The sequence below is a fragment of the Podarcis erhardii genome (assembly GCF_964252035.2).
Source record: "Podarcis erhardii genome assembly, chromosome: 6".
Classification (NCBI taxonomy): domain Eukaryota; kingdom Metazoa; phylum Chordata; class Lepidosauria; order Squamata; family Lacertidae; genus Podarcis; species Podarcis erhardii.
The window spans coordinates 97,434,788-97,449,651 of NC_138510.1; the positions used below are offsets into that span (position 1 = coordinate 97,434,788).

At 41.3% G+C, this 14,864-nt stretch overlaps 1 protein-coding gene and 1 long non-coding RNA gene across 7 annotated transcripts in view; both read left to right on the forward strand.

Annotated features, from left to right (window-relative positions):
* RC3H1 (ring finger and CCCH-type domains 1) overlaps positions 1–13,245 on the forward strand; it is a 68,206-nt gene extending 54,961 nt beyond the window's left edge. Inside the window, exons 18-20 of one of the 6 annotated variants that reach the window (XM_081865124.1) lie at positions 760–903; positions 1,965–2,071; positions 3,775–13,245. In XM_081865124.1, coding sequence (XP_081721250.1) covers positions 760–903; positions 1,965–2,071; positions 3,775–3,928 — 405 coding nt within the window. In that variant the 3' untranslated portion in view covers positions 3,929–13,245. Of the gene's footprint in view, positions 1–732; positions 904–1,964; positions 2,072–3,774 lie in introns of all 6 variants that reach the window. The other 5 variants (XM_081865125.1, XM_081865122.1, XM_081865123.1 and 2 more) reach the window with 5 other exon arrangements.
* The window catches only part of LOC309343556, a 151,548-nt gene that overhangs the window by 114,547 nt on the left and 22,137 nt on the right, over positions 1–14,864 (forward strand). The gene's annotated exons all lie outside the window — the stretch shown is intronic.

The window sequence follows — 14,864 nt, forward strand, 5'->3', positions numbered from 1 at the left end:
TGGCCAATCCCTGCACATGCCAGATTTTTTCACAAAGTTTAAACAGGAGACACAACCATGCTTCTCTTTCAGTCACGCAGTGAAATCTGTGGACTGTAGGGACAGAACAGAGAAAAGAACATGGTACTTCAGACAACATCAGATTACCTTTTAGGATTCACTACCTCAAGAAGGAGTGATGGCATCTAGCTTGGATAGCTTCACAAAGAACTTGGTAATAACTGTGACAGTTAAATGGAACCTCTGTGTTCCAAGTATATCTCTGAATTTTGGGGGAAACAGCAGGATGTTGCTCGCTATCTTTTCTCGCTTGTGAGCTTTCCAGATGCTCCTGGCTGCCTCCTCCCAGAAAGAGAGTGCTGAACTAAATGAACCCTTGGCCTGATTCAGCAATGAACGTCTTACATCAGTGCTGTTTGCTTTTGTCTCACATCCTCCTTAGAGCATGGAGCCAGGCATCGCCACCTATGCTACAAGCTGAAATGAAAGATTGTTCACAAAGCTTGGGGAAAGGGCTGCATGTTTCACAAACTGTATTTCTGATTTAAGATTATCTTCATGTGTATGTGAAACATTCTTGGGAGTAATGACCAATTTGTGTATTTCACATGAGAGGAAGGAAGGTTGGGTTTTGGGAACCAAGCAATACTCCTGAAATTTGGCCTCATCCTCATGTCTGCATGGTGTTCTTTCTGTGCTTAGTTGTGTATGTGCTTCGCTTTATGCATTTAGGCTGTTAGTAACAGGCTGCTGTTGCAGAGGGAGGCGACCCCCTTGGCAGGCCAGCCGCAGCCCCCACCGCCACCTCCTAAGTGGCCTGGAATGATCTCAAGTGAACAGCTGAGCTTGGAGCTGCACCAGGTGGAGAGGGAGATCGGGAAGAGAACCCGGGAGCTGAGCATGGTGAGTGTTTTGTGGGGTGAGCAGAGGAGACTGAAAAAGAAACTGCTGGTGCTTCTTCACACAAAGGTGTTATTCTAGATAACAGCTGCCAGAGTTAACTCTTCTTATTTTTGAGACTATAGTGATTTTAAATATTCTGACTTCTGTAGCTTTTCAGGCTTTGTTTTCCTTTATCATATTTTATATAGTGTTAGAGTGCCAGGGTAATTGAAAGACTCACCCCCGCCCCCCTTGGCAAGTGAATGAGGAGATAACAAGGCTTTCAAGTTGTACTACTATTTGGGACAGATTAGCATAGAGTAAATTGGAGAATGAGGAAAGTAATCAAGCAGAGGGCAGGTACTCTTTCCTTGGTGGGTATTCCTATCTCACACTAGTAGTTTAAATAGTAATATTACTTTGCATGATTGCATGTGTTTCTAATTGAAAGCTAAAGGCTGCATTTCAGCAGACTAAATATCTTTTTGTTAATTCTTATTGTGTGATACAAGTTGAACACGTGCAGTCAGAAGTAAGCACCAATCCATCAGATTGCGGCCATGTCACCTGACAGATCAGGGATATGAACCCAGGTCTCCCCAGCCAAATTCCATATGCTGACAAATACACCACCTTTGCCAGCTCACTATTATATAATTGTCAGCTGATCCCTATAAAATTTATCATAAAATGGATCACCACGGTTACATATTTAGACTCTCCCAGGGAGCATGGCCAGGAGATCTCATGATGAGCTTCTGCAGTTCAAAACTGTACCACTGCATGCACTGCGTTGCAGCCTGGGCACAACACCTGTTAGCTGCATTTGGAAATGGAGCAGTGGTTTTCAAGCCTGTGATGATAGAATGTTTTAGCCTTTGCTGCTTGATACATGTGCTTTTGTGTATCCTGAACAAATGGATAGGGCAGATATGTCTCGGATATTCCCTTGACCTGCGGCTTTTGTGTCAGTTGGTCTGTGCAGTGGTTTTACAATTATCCTATTCCTCATCTGTGAAACAAGCATAGAAGACATCTTACCTACATTTAGTGAACTGCAGGTATTCCTATTCTTTCCCTAGGAGAGTCAGTCTTCATTGGAAGTGAAAAACAAAGTGAGTGCCAGTAAGCAGACAGAAAATGGACAGCAAAGCAAGGTACCAGCTGAGGATGTTGCACTTACATTCAGGTAATAGCACTGGTCTTCAACTGGTGGGTCACAGCCTGATCCAAGGTGGGTCACAACAGGACCACTATCACCATGCAAATATATGCAGTCACAGAGCACACAGTAGCCTGTCAAACTTATTTTGCCCAGTTACCACCTCTGTCTATGCTCCGCTTTGAGCCAGCGTGGTGTAGTGGTTAAGAGCAGTGGACTCGTAATCTGGTGAACCGGGTTCGCATCTCCGCTCCTCCACATGCAGCTGCTGGGTGACCTTGAGCTAGTCACACTTCTCTGAAGTCTCTCAGCCTCACTCATCTCACAGAGTGTTTGTTGTGGAGGAGGAAGGGAAAGGAGAATGTTAGCCGCTTTGAGACGGAGCCCAATTTGAGAAGAGCGTTTACCATGGCCCGTTTCCATTCTATACCCACGGCCTTCCTGCAGGGGATTTACTCTAAGACCCCTATTACTCAGCGTCTATGTCCATGCACAATGAATGAAGTAGAGGACTTCATACATTTCTTTTTCTACTGCCCTATTTATGAGCTAATAAGAACTAAGCTCCTCCTCTTGATCCCGTCCACCATCACATCTAAGGAAGACTGTTTGAAATCACTCCTTGTGGACGCAAATCCCCAAGTTACACGTGGGGTGGCAATCTTTATAGTGCAGGCCTTGAAACTCAGGGCTACTCTGACGGGGTAGTGTGTCCTAGACCTGGACTTGTCTTAATTCTTTTATTACCTTTTTAACCTAATGTCCCGAGCCTATTTTGGGGCCATTATATGCTTTGTATACATTCGCAGTAATATCGCTTTGAATTTTGTTTGGTTGTTTGTCTCTAGCATTTTTATTTTTATTTTTTATTTTTTATCCTGCTATGGCTGTATGCTAATGCAATAAAGGTTTGATTGATTGATTGATTGATTGATTGATTGACTCCATAGGGAGTCTTCTTCTTCTTCTAGTGGTTGTAACATATTATTGGGGTTCTGCTCCCTAAATGGAGATGGAAGGTCCAAACAAATGCAACTTAACAAGGCAGATTAAAGATATTAAAATAAACATGGCAATATATTCTCTTTTTCTTGTGTGTTCCGTTTGTTTCGGTGATTTATTATTGTTTTATGTCTAAACATAGAAATGCATTCTAAAGTACAGTCGTACCTTGGTTGGCGAACGTCTTATGACTCAAACGTTTTGGCTCCCGAACGCCACAAACCCGGAAGTGAGTGTTCCGGTTTGCGAATGTTCTTTGGAACCCGAACACCTTCTGCGACTTCCAGTTGGCTGCAGGAGCTTCCTGCAGCCAATCAGAAGCCACACCTTGGTTTCCGATCATTTTGGAAGTCAAACAGGCTTGCAGAATGGATTCTGTTCAACTTTCAAGGTACGACTATATGTGGAATTTGCTTCCACCCACGTGCCTTGCCTTGCCTAGAAAACTGATAACAGTGGGACGCAGCAAATGTGAGTTAAAACCAGTTCCACTACCTTCAGAATGCATAATCTCTCTTCACTGAATTTGCATTTAGAGTATTCTGTATTTTACCAGATGTCACTGATCTTTTGATTGTCTTTGATAGTGGCCACTTGGAACACCATGGCCAACTGTATTCAGAATGTCTTCTCAATATTGTTCTTTTTCTAAAACTTTATTCAGTTTCTTTCTTTCTCTCCCTGACTGTCTTCACTGTTAATTTCCCTTTTTGGCATTCGTTCTTCAGCAGTGATGTTCCAAATGGAGCAGCTCCAGCGCAAGAAAGCATTGGCCTCCTCTCAAGCAAAACTGCAGCTCTGAGCTTGTCGGAAGATACTGAAGCGAGAGGAGGCGACTTGGATGCCCAGAGGACAGGAGCAACACCTACATCTGCTCCCTGAAGGAACAAAAGCATCTCTCCATTTCTGTCTGGGGTGACCTTTACCCCTCCTTGGGATATAATGGGAGACACTGAGCAAGAGCTGCAACAATGGCAGGTCCTGAGACAATGTGCACAACACCACTACTAGAACAAACCCTGCACATAGTTCACATTAACACATTTTTTAATTAAAAAAATGAAAATTAGCAGTATCTGCAAGCAACTCAGATTAAATTTGTTTTTGTTCTGTGAATGAACTTTATTTTAATAACTTTGGATGCCTTGAATGCCAGGGCTTTAAAAGAAACAGATATTATATATATAAATATATATACACACACTCTGTTTGATTAATTGTATGATCTTAATGAGGTAGGTTTTCTCTTTTATTTTGGTATTATTACATACCCAGTGTATAATTTCCTCTTTTCTTCTCCCTTCAAAACAGTCTCACTCACCACTGCTTTGTGTGAGTTTGAAAAGAAAATAGGAAGTGTTGCAATGGAGGAGGAAGCTCTCAGTTGCCTTGTCAGAAAATGTGTTGCAGAGTTTCTGAAAGTAACTCTCTTTAAGCATGCTAGGACATCACCGTTATCCATTGTATTTTTCTAAGCATGATAGGTTTTTAACTTCAGTTTGTAAAGCATGTATTCATCACCTCAACAAGCAGATCTGTTTACATGAATAAGAATGAAATAGCTGTTCCATTTCTGGTGAGGCAGCATAAATTGGCTAATACTGATTGATCCCAGCACGCTTGAAAGGCAGCCATTGCACTTCTTCTGCAGATTAAAAACAGCGCCTAAACTTCAGTGTAGAGTGGCTTCAGTTGTCAGAGATGGGTTAGGTTGAGAAATTTGGGTCTCTCTGCTTCTAAAGCACAGCCTCTGTGTTAACGTTTGTTTCTGGGAAGAATGGGGACTGCATGGTATCCTAATGCAGGGAAAGCTGCTGCATCTGCCCAAGATGAGAACTGTAGAAGTTATAGTTTGGGTGGGATGGAGAGAAGCAAGAAGACAGGAAGTGCAGGCCCCTTTACTTTGTGTTCCCTCTGCATCTTTATTGCATCCAACACTGCTCTTGGTTGTCCCTGGTCTGTCTTGGGGTGGGGGAGTTGCCTATCCGTGCTGTATTCAGTCTCTGAGAGTGAAGGCTTCTTGGGAGAGATTGACAAGATAATAGAACTCCTTAGATTTACTTTCAGCAACTCTGTTTCAACAGCAACACCCTTCAGGATCTAGATGGGATGAAAACCTTTCTTCTTGCTGCATACGTCATTGCATTTAAGATTGTCCTTAAAATGCCACTGTTGCAGGCAGTGGTCTTACTTGTGCTGTGCATAATTTGACTTCCTCCTCTTTCCCTCCAAGTTTATATGTAGGTAGAGATGCTCCGAGTGGAAACCATTGCAAAAGCTCAAACACATCTCTTACGCCTACTTCTCCCATATGGATTAGACTACTAAAACTCAGAAAGCACTGGTTATGTAATAAGTTGAAGCATTGCTTTGGTTGGGTAAAAGCAGAAGTTTATTAATCTTGTTTTAGGATGTTTTTCTTCCCTTAAACCCTTGTTGAGGTCATAGCAACCTTCAGCTATTTTGCATCTGTCTTACTGTTACATTGAACAAAATGGGGGGATACAGCCCCCCTGTTGCCTACCAGTAGGAGAGTCCAAGCAGAAGACTCTGTTGAGTAGTGATTATTTAATTTGCCCAGTCAAGGCACCGCATTTATATACTATTTCACATTGAATTTGATTATGCCCTACAGACCTGGCTGGCCAAAAATTTGATACATGTATTGGCTTGGGATTCGAGCATTCATTTTTTTATTTAAATAAAAATTATCTATATATGTATGTATATATACACATATATGTAGTTATATCTGTATATATATTGGGTATGTTTTAAGAATTTTTTCACATGAGTGCAGCTGTTATAAAACATCTGGGAGGTAGAGGCACTGAAAAAATATATCTTAAAGGCATTTTAACAATCATCTTCAGCTTCTCTTAAATTCACACACCACTCTATCAGAATTTTAACATGAGAATTTTTTTTTCTCCTTTCGCACTACCTTTCTTTCCCCTGGCCCTGCTTTCCACTGAAGTCTAGATAGAAATACTTTCTTTTCTTGATGAAAATTGTTCACTTGAGGGAGCCTATCACACCTTTCTGCCTTTCCTGGTGCGGTAAAGCAAGAGTAATATCAGGAGAGCACTGAAACAAGCTAACTTTGCTTGTAAGTACTATTATTCCTATTTCTCACAACACAGGAACTCCTTTGAATGAATCAGGTCTATGAAGGGCCTGGCCCAAAATCTCATCTTTGTTTGCAAGAAAACAAAATTTAGTTAACCTTGTACATAAATTATGTAGCAATCTTTTAAAGATCTTCCCCTCCAGAGAGAGCCTAACTTGAAAAAAGAGAAAAATTGGCTTTCTTTTAGAATAATTTCATATACAGAAAATTTTCTAACTTCAGGGAAGAGAGACTTCAGCACTTCTCAGTCATTTTAATGTGCATACGGTGAACATGCATAAAGGGCAGGAGTGAAGTACCTCTGGCCCTTGGGTCAATTTGGGCTTGTCCAAGATTCTAATTTGGCCCATGAGACTATATTTCATAAAGCACACCCCCTTGACAATCAAGTGACATCACTTTGGTGAGCAGGTGGTGTCACCTGATAGGAGGTGGACCTCTGTCCTGCTTAGTTCCGCTGTGTTGACTGGTTTCTGCTTCACCCTCTGCAGGCAACCAGCACAGGCAGCTGATCCTTGCAGAAAGCAGGACAACCCCCACCCAGCGGACAGCTGCACGCGTAAAGCCTGCAGAAGGCGAGATGGGACTACTGCTGCATCAGCTGAGGTGTTGCTCATGATCTTTTTGCACCTCTGTGGGCCATCTTTGACAGGAGGGTGGGTGGCCCCGCCCACCTGTCAGTGTTGGCCCATGGGGAAGGAGAGAGAAGGATCTGCCTCACTGGGCCAAAAAGATGGTTCACCCTTGGTATAGGGGAGCAGCATCATGGCGGCAAGTCCAGCCACCCTGATCTACATGCATTCACTAGTCTGTGACATTTGCCCACGGCTGTACAAAGTGTATATGCCGAGGCTTGTCTGTTTGCTTAGGGACAAAAAGCAGTTTGCACAGAGGCTTAATCATCCTGCCATGTGTGTATTCATTGAGCACGTGGAAGAATGGGCAGAACATGAGGAAAATGCCATTGCTGATACTGAGAAGTTTCTACTATAAAAGTACACGCTCTGAATGTGAGCTTAAAAATTTGATCTCTCAATATTTGTGTCATCCCCCCACCCAGGCTATACTCTGTGCACAGTGTCCTATCCAGGTTAATGTCCTGTTTGCACAAGCAAAGGTTTTTGTTTAATCTTTTCAAACCACATTGATCTTGGCTGAGTTTCCTGTTTCCCTCATTTTTTGGTGCAAAGATATACTCAACAAAGGTGAGCACATAAGGAATTAGGAAAAGGCTTCAAGTTTTTCAGTGACTTTTTGGTGAAGTGTACTGGCTTTCAAGTAGAAGAATCTAATTCCGTAGTTCATCTACTTTGTTCTTTTGTAATTAGTTTTCCTAAATTCGTTTGCTAGGACTTTTCAGCACTATTTAAGGTAAGGAGCTGGTTGGCAGTGAATCCTTCCTTCTTTGTAAAGGAGACATACAAAATATTGAAACCTGAGAAATATCTATATTCTAGTGGCATTCAAAAAGCTCTTTTCAGAATCTTTTGAGCTTGGAGATTCATAAACTTGAGAAATAGAGAGACGTCTGCTGGTATTGCTGTTGCGTCAGTGGACTAGTTCCCGCCCCCCTTTCATACGGTTTCTCTCTGTTTTAAGAGAAACATCATAACACACTAGACTTTTAAACTGTCCATGGGATCCAGCCTCCACTTCTCTTGACGCTAGCTTTGTAACCTTTGTGCTCTGGATGCCTTATAGCAATGAGGAAACAGGCAAACAGACATAGATGTATTTCACAATAGTCAACAAACCTTTACAGCATCCTCCTCCACTGTTCCTGTATACTGTGCTTAGGTTTTGGCTTATTTTTCCCTGATACATTTAGCATACAATTTTAATAGCTGTTATTAATGAACAATTCTGTAGATTACTCCTTTCTTTCCACTTTGTTGTTTACAACACCCTGTTCACTTCAAACCTTATTAGAGCATTTTGAGCTGGATGTCCTTTGTTGCCCTAGGTAACCTTGGTGGTTAGAGCAAAATTTAATTCCGTAAAAGGTTTATGAAGGATTTACAGGGTAACTTAAATGCTTTTTGCAGTACCCATTCTAATTTAACTGCTCTAGCTTCTTCTGCTTCTGTTCCTTTTCCTTCTGTAGATGTGCCTGTCACCCTCCCTGATCATGCACCAGTCAAAAGCTTGCTGCCTCAAAATAGAGCATTCAAATGAATTCGCTTAGCCAATAACTTCTGTGAAGTTGCCTTTTCTAATGGTGTTATTACTCAGTGATGCACAAATGTGATATTGCCCCTACTGGTAGGCAAATGGGGGGTCTGTATAAATGTGGGAAATACCTTTTTTTTTTTTTTTTTTTTTTTTTTGGTTTGTTTGCTTTTTGTTCAAGGAGAGCCAAAGACTTGTGCTTTACTCTTGGGTGTTGGTTTTTTTGGGGGGTGGGGGTGAGGTATTTTTATTTTATTCATCCTACTGGTTTAGCCAGTTTTTATTGAACTTGGTTTCTGTGTTTTCAGCTCTTAACACTGGTAAATATGTCTAAAAGCTTATGACTGTTGAGCCTTACAAAAATACATTCAGTGATGATAAATTATTAGATTTTGGAAGTGGTGTGTTTAAGCCTCATTAAATTTGCAGCCATTTATATATCCCCTTTTCTATTTTTTTATGCTTGAATACTCTCCCATCACACATCAAGTTACAATTTGCAACAAAAAAGGGCTTATGAAAAAGTTATAGTTTACTGTCATTATTCCTGCTTGAAATTTTCTATTGAGGTCTAGTAAAAATAAATATAAGGAAGCTTGAAGAATTTTAGTAGAAGTAGCACCAGATGTAGTTAAATGCAGAAGCAAATGCATGCAAACACACTGCACATGCTGACTGCACAGGTAGCTCTGTGGTACTTGGCTGCAGAAAGTGTATTGAGTTGTATCTTAGACACATTATACCATTTTTCTGCATGTCCAAAGCTATATGGAAGCCTCTTTCATTCTGACCAATTAATACATGAATCCATAAAGACAAGCATATGTAATCAAAAAGCACTTGGTTTCATAGTTCTACTAACTTAGCAAGGCATGGGCTTTTAAAAAATAAATGGCCTCAAGGAGGTCACTCTTCAGTCATTTCCCCATATCTCATCAGTATGTTCATAGTGGAATTTACATTATGTTCTACGCATTTGCAAATATTTCTGTCTACGGAAGGGAACTTTTTCCAGTTGTATTCTTGAGATCCAGCCTGTTCATTTCAGATCTGGAGGCAGCAGAAGAAATTATCCCACAGATGCATCTCCCATCCTGAGCCTCTCATCTGCCCCCATGCCCTGCCTGTTGTTATAAACAGACTACAGTTTTACCTTACATGGAAGTAGATGGTAGGCAAGTAGACCAGTGGAAGGAAAGCTAGCAGCTGCATACTCTTCCTTGCCTCAAAATATCTAAAGGGGCAGACAGGATACCTAACTGTGGTCCAACAGCCCCAGATATTTGCTTGGCACAGTGTGTCTTGTGAAGTACAAACTTGATTATGAACAGCAGATTCAACTACCTGGTTCTGTTAACCAAAGCCAGGGCACGTTAGTGTCATGAGGCTTCCTTCCCCCTGCACCTTCCTCCAACCTGCTCTGGAGGGTTGGGAGAACCCCTAGAACAGTCTGCAGGGGAGAAAAAGAAGCCCTTAGGCAGGCAGAAAGAAATGCTTGCGTTGATGGAACAATCTCCTTAGTGCTGCATTGAATTCCACCCACTATAGGAAAGTGAATGACTAATACCAGCAGTTGACTCCATCTTATGAAGCAAATCTGTGTACTGACTTGCTCTAGAAAGAACTTAAAAAGGTATATCAGTGGCCTCATTCAGACATAGTGCTACACTAGGTTTAGCATTACAAGAAAAAGCCTGTGTAAGCCTTGAGTTTGCATTCTCCTGGGAACAGCTGCAGAGAGGCATTCAAAAGCTTTCAGTTTTAGATTAACTGCATCGTGCCATGAAGTTCTGTGCAGAGTAGACCCACTGAAATTAATGGACCTGACTTTGTCCTATTATTAATTTTTAAATGTTTTTATTTTCTTTTTTTATCCGTAAGGCTAATGAACATCATATTTGCAAAACAGGACCTGTAAAACACCTAAGTTGGAATTTCCATAGTAGTAGCTTACACAATAATTGATTTGGTATTAGGCCAATGTAACATACAAAATCATAAAAGCATATGACAAGCGAATCAAACTAGAAATAATATATACTAAATCACAATACACACAGAAAATGAGGGGAAACCCAAAATATAGTGCAAATTCTTAAATAATGCTTTGAGATGGATTGAAGTAATAAAAATAATTAAACCTTTATTCAAAATATTCATATAACTATAGCACCACCTAGTGGTGTAAGGATTATTTTTTCCACCGATGAGCCTTGTTCACCAAGAGAAGGGGGTTAGGAAACCATACAGTATGAAGAGTTGGGTGCCAGAAGATTGCCATGTTTGGCTATACTCATAAAATCTATTGTCAACCCAAACTGCAGTGGAATCATCTTTTAAAATATTGTCCTTGTGTAATTCTTCTAATGGTGCATTAAATGTAATGAATTTAAGTAAATCTTAGTAGAATATCACCCATGTTGTCTGCACCAAGAAAAAGTGCTTAATCTTAACTTTCTCTTCTTGCCCCTTTTTTGAGAGAAGCCAGCTTCAAGTCATAGTTTAGTAGCCAGGCTTCTGTCGTTGAATCATAGTTAAGTTTAATTACTGTATACGGTTTGGACAACAGATAAACTGGCTCATCTGAATGGGAAGAATAAACTTCTAGTCATCTCCTCGCCACCATTCTGGAGGAGGAAATGAGTACATAAGCTCAGGATTTGTAGAGGCTCATTCTTGTAATGCTAAGGTTTAGCTTGACAGGGTCCAGTTAACACAGGACTCTATATCTCAGTGTAAAACTGGTTTTGTGTGAATGAGGAGCAGGGCATTGCACCTTGCTCACAAGTTCCAGTAGCACTTCTCCCTGCTGCTGTCGCCACACCACAGATGGAACAAGCCAGAACGCGGCTGGTCATGTCCTCTGAACCCAGCCTGTGGTTTGTTTACTCCAAACCATGCGCTGTAACCAAGACTGGCTCCAGGCTTGCCACTCGCGGTTTATTTGGAGGAAGCAAGCCACAAGCACAGGTTTGGACAGTATAACAAACCAGAGTCTGGCTTGTTTTTATCTGTGGCAGGAACACGGTAAGTAAGCATGAAGTAATAGGGTTTTTTACATTATGATTTAATGTAATGTGTAAACCAAGCTACTGAGATTCTGGTACAGAATTTCCCACCTCCAATTCTTTTCTCCCACTCGCCTATGTGGAAAACACAACAGATGAATCTTTTCAGAATTCGCAGTTGTGCTTTTAAACAGACACACTAAAAGCAATGGCCTTGATTGAGTAAACTAAATTGCATGAGATTAGCTATGTCCCTACATCACCAAATGGTTTCTGGTGTAATTGCTGGTCTTGGGTTGATACGCAGCTCTGGAGGAAGGGCACTCCACCCTTTTCAGGATCAGTTGCCTAATATTCATCATTTAAAAACACCAAATTATTTCCTATTTCACCAAATCAACCCAGAGACAGTTTTGTACTTATTAAAAGGGTAGCTCAGTGAGAGGACATCTTGATGACATCCAAAGTAACAAGGAGCAGAAAATGGCTCATTTCCTTCACTGCTTCAGTAGGATTCCTGTGGTAAACATTGTGCTGGATTTGCCAATGGACTCACAGTGTTTTAATTATTTATTATGGCAAAAAATTGCTTTTTGATTTCTTAAGCTACAAGCATAAGGCTCTGGTTCTGAAAGACAGCAAACACTCTCAGCTTTCATTATGATAGTATCTTAGAAGTTCCTTAATAGCTACAGTTGCCATTTTCTGGGTAGCTTCTGTTCTGATGTTGCCTGTATCTAAATAACTTATGTATTTATGGCCGCCTGATTCTTTTCTCCCCACATACAAAAAAGTGTCCAATTTTGGAGGCAAAAGTTTGGGGTTTTTTTACCAAAAGAAAAACATATGCTTAAATGCAGAGACACTCTCTCTCTCTCTCTCTCTCAAAAGTATTAGATATGCTGATGTTACATGTATACATATCTTTTATATATATAAAAAACAGAATCCTGTGGAGTATTTGGTGTTTGCTATAAACAAAATTTGTTTGCTTCTGTGTATGTTAAAGTGACTTTGGGCACCATTGGTAGGCGGGATTGTCTTCTACATGCAAGTCCCATTGAATTCATGGGATGCCTGCAAGAAGACCCCCCCCCCGGTGCCCTCTTGTCGTTAATGTTAGTTTGTTGTGGCAGACAATACTCACAAGTCTTTGGCATCCAAAACCAGATTGTGTAACTGGAACAGAATCCCACAGCTGGATTTGGTTAGGGAGGTCCCCCTGGCTTAGCATTAGATAAAGGCAGCTAGGAGTGGGGAGAAAGACTGCCAGTGCCCCCTTTTTGCCGGCTGTCTCGACAGATCACAGTTCCAGGCTCTGTACAGATCCCTAAATTCAGTCTCTGCTGCCTATTGTGAGTTTACAATTGCCTTACAGTCTCTGCTTGCTATGTAAGCAGCCTCTTTGCTAGCCATGGACCCCTTTCCTTCAAGGCGACCTTATCAGCAGCATGGTGGCATTTTAAAATTAGTTTTGATGGACTTGCAGCCTTCGATCTAGATTTCACTCCCTGTTTTTGTTCATCAAACCTGCCTCTCTCACATTTCCCAAGCCATTTCCAGTTGTGGGATTTCTCTATAGCTGTGTGCATTCTTTATGGTTGTGTGCGGGGGTGGGGGGGTATTAAGCCAAGTTTCCTTTGGTCTTTTTAGGATTGTACCAGTCTCCCCGAGACATTCTTAAGTCATTATCACCTTTTTGGGTGGAGTTCATTTTTTAATAACTTTTTTGACATTTTGGTGCATATATGCTTGGGATAGAGCTCATGTAATTTACCAATCGTATTGATTGTATGTGATTGTGCCCTGCAGAGGTATATTTAACAAAAAAGAAAATAAAAAAATTGTCTAAAGTGATGCTGGTGATAATAAAGAAGACTCCAAGGCAATGAGCTCATTGGCTTTGTGATTTGCTTGGAGGTTGCGGGTTTGACAGCTATTGCTATCAACATATGTTTTTAGTTTGAGTTATTTCTTCCCTCAAGTGTGTCTTCTACAGTGTGAAAACAAATATGTTGTTAAATACACACCCTAAAAGAAGGAAAATGGCAATATGAAGAACACATAAAAGCATATAAAAATGAATGAAACAAAATCAGAGGATTCAAATGCACAGCATACTCTGGCAAGCACAGAGTTTCATCAGAGCCCACTAATCCTATGGCAGGAATGGGGGGGGGGGCGGTGCTAAGAGGATGCTGTCCCTGCCATTAACTGTTGGGCAGGCCATCTGCTGGTCTGCAAACAAGCACATGGGAGTGGGGATTACTAAGGAGAAGTCCTGAGGGTAGCTTTCCTAGGAAACCCCCTCCACAAGCCTGGAACTGGGTCTCTAGCCAATTATACTGCAAACCTAGCTCAAAAATGTTAAAGGCAGTGATATTAACAATAGGATTGCTACTACCATTTACCTTGCTAGCTAAATAAGCTTCATTTGTAAGGCTTGACGTTGGAAATGGCATTTGAAAGTTGCAGAACACAGTATCTTCAGAAATGTGATTGAAACTAGGAGTCTGCTAATCACATTATTTCTGCAGACCTGCTTCTGGAGAATATAGAGCTTCATCAACATGCTCAAATATTGCACAATCTTAAGTATTCAGAGCCCATCAGCACAAACCAAACACTGGTCCATTGAACAATTGCATATGTTTGCAACCCTCCTACCCAAAACATACATTACAGGCTGCATGCGTGTTATACATTTAAAGCACATTTGAAGCAGATTTCTGTGCACTAGTTTGCTAAGGGTTGCTGAGAATTTTAACTCTGTGAGAGGTAAACTACAGTGCCCAGAATTTGGGTGGGTGGGTGTGCACATTCAGGGCATGGTGTGTATGTAAGGAAAACACTGGGGCCTAATTTGAATAGTATAATGTCTGGCATCTGGTGGGCGGGACTTTTGTGTTGTGCTCTGGAATTGGCCCCTCTCTTGGGGTGTTCAGTTCAGTTCAGTTAGAGAGACAAATTCTCATTATTGCCTCATCATGTTGCTTTAGTTTCTCTCAGACGCTATGTTGCTGAGTGACAGTTTTCTTTATTATGAAAGCTTTGTTTGACAGATACGTGAGCCTCTTACTTTGTTTAAAGAAAAGAAACCCTGCTGAAGAATGGTGGAATATCTTAAACTGGGTGAGTGAGGAGATATTCTCAGTCTGATGGGAGGATTGATTTTTTAATCACCCCACCCTCCACAACAGTGTATGTGACCAAAAAGCAACCAAAGAAAATCCAGACTCCCAACTCTGTCAGAGGCACAAACCAAGAACAGTGCATAACTTGCAGGTTCTTCAAAAAGTGTCTTGGGAGCTATAGTTTTGTTGAGGCCCTGAGCATTGCCTGATGGAGATTCCTAGCCCTCCTAACAGAAATACAGCTCTTTTGAGTTCCCAGGGAGATGGAGCTCCTATTAAAGCAGTTGAAATGCATGATGTAGGCAGGCCCTGTGTCTCTCCCCACTCTTCTTCCCATCCCAGTCATTGGGCTATTCCACGTACACCTTCCAGTCCTC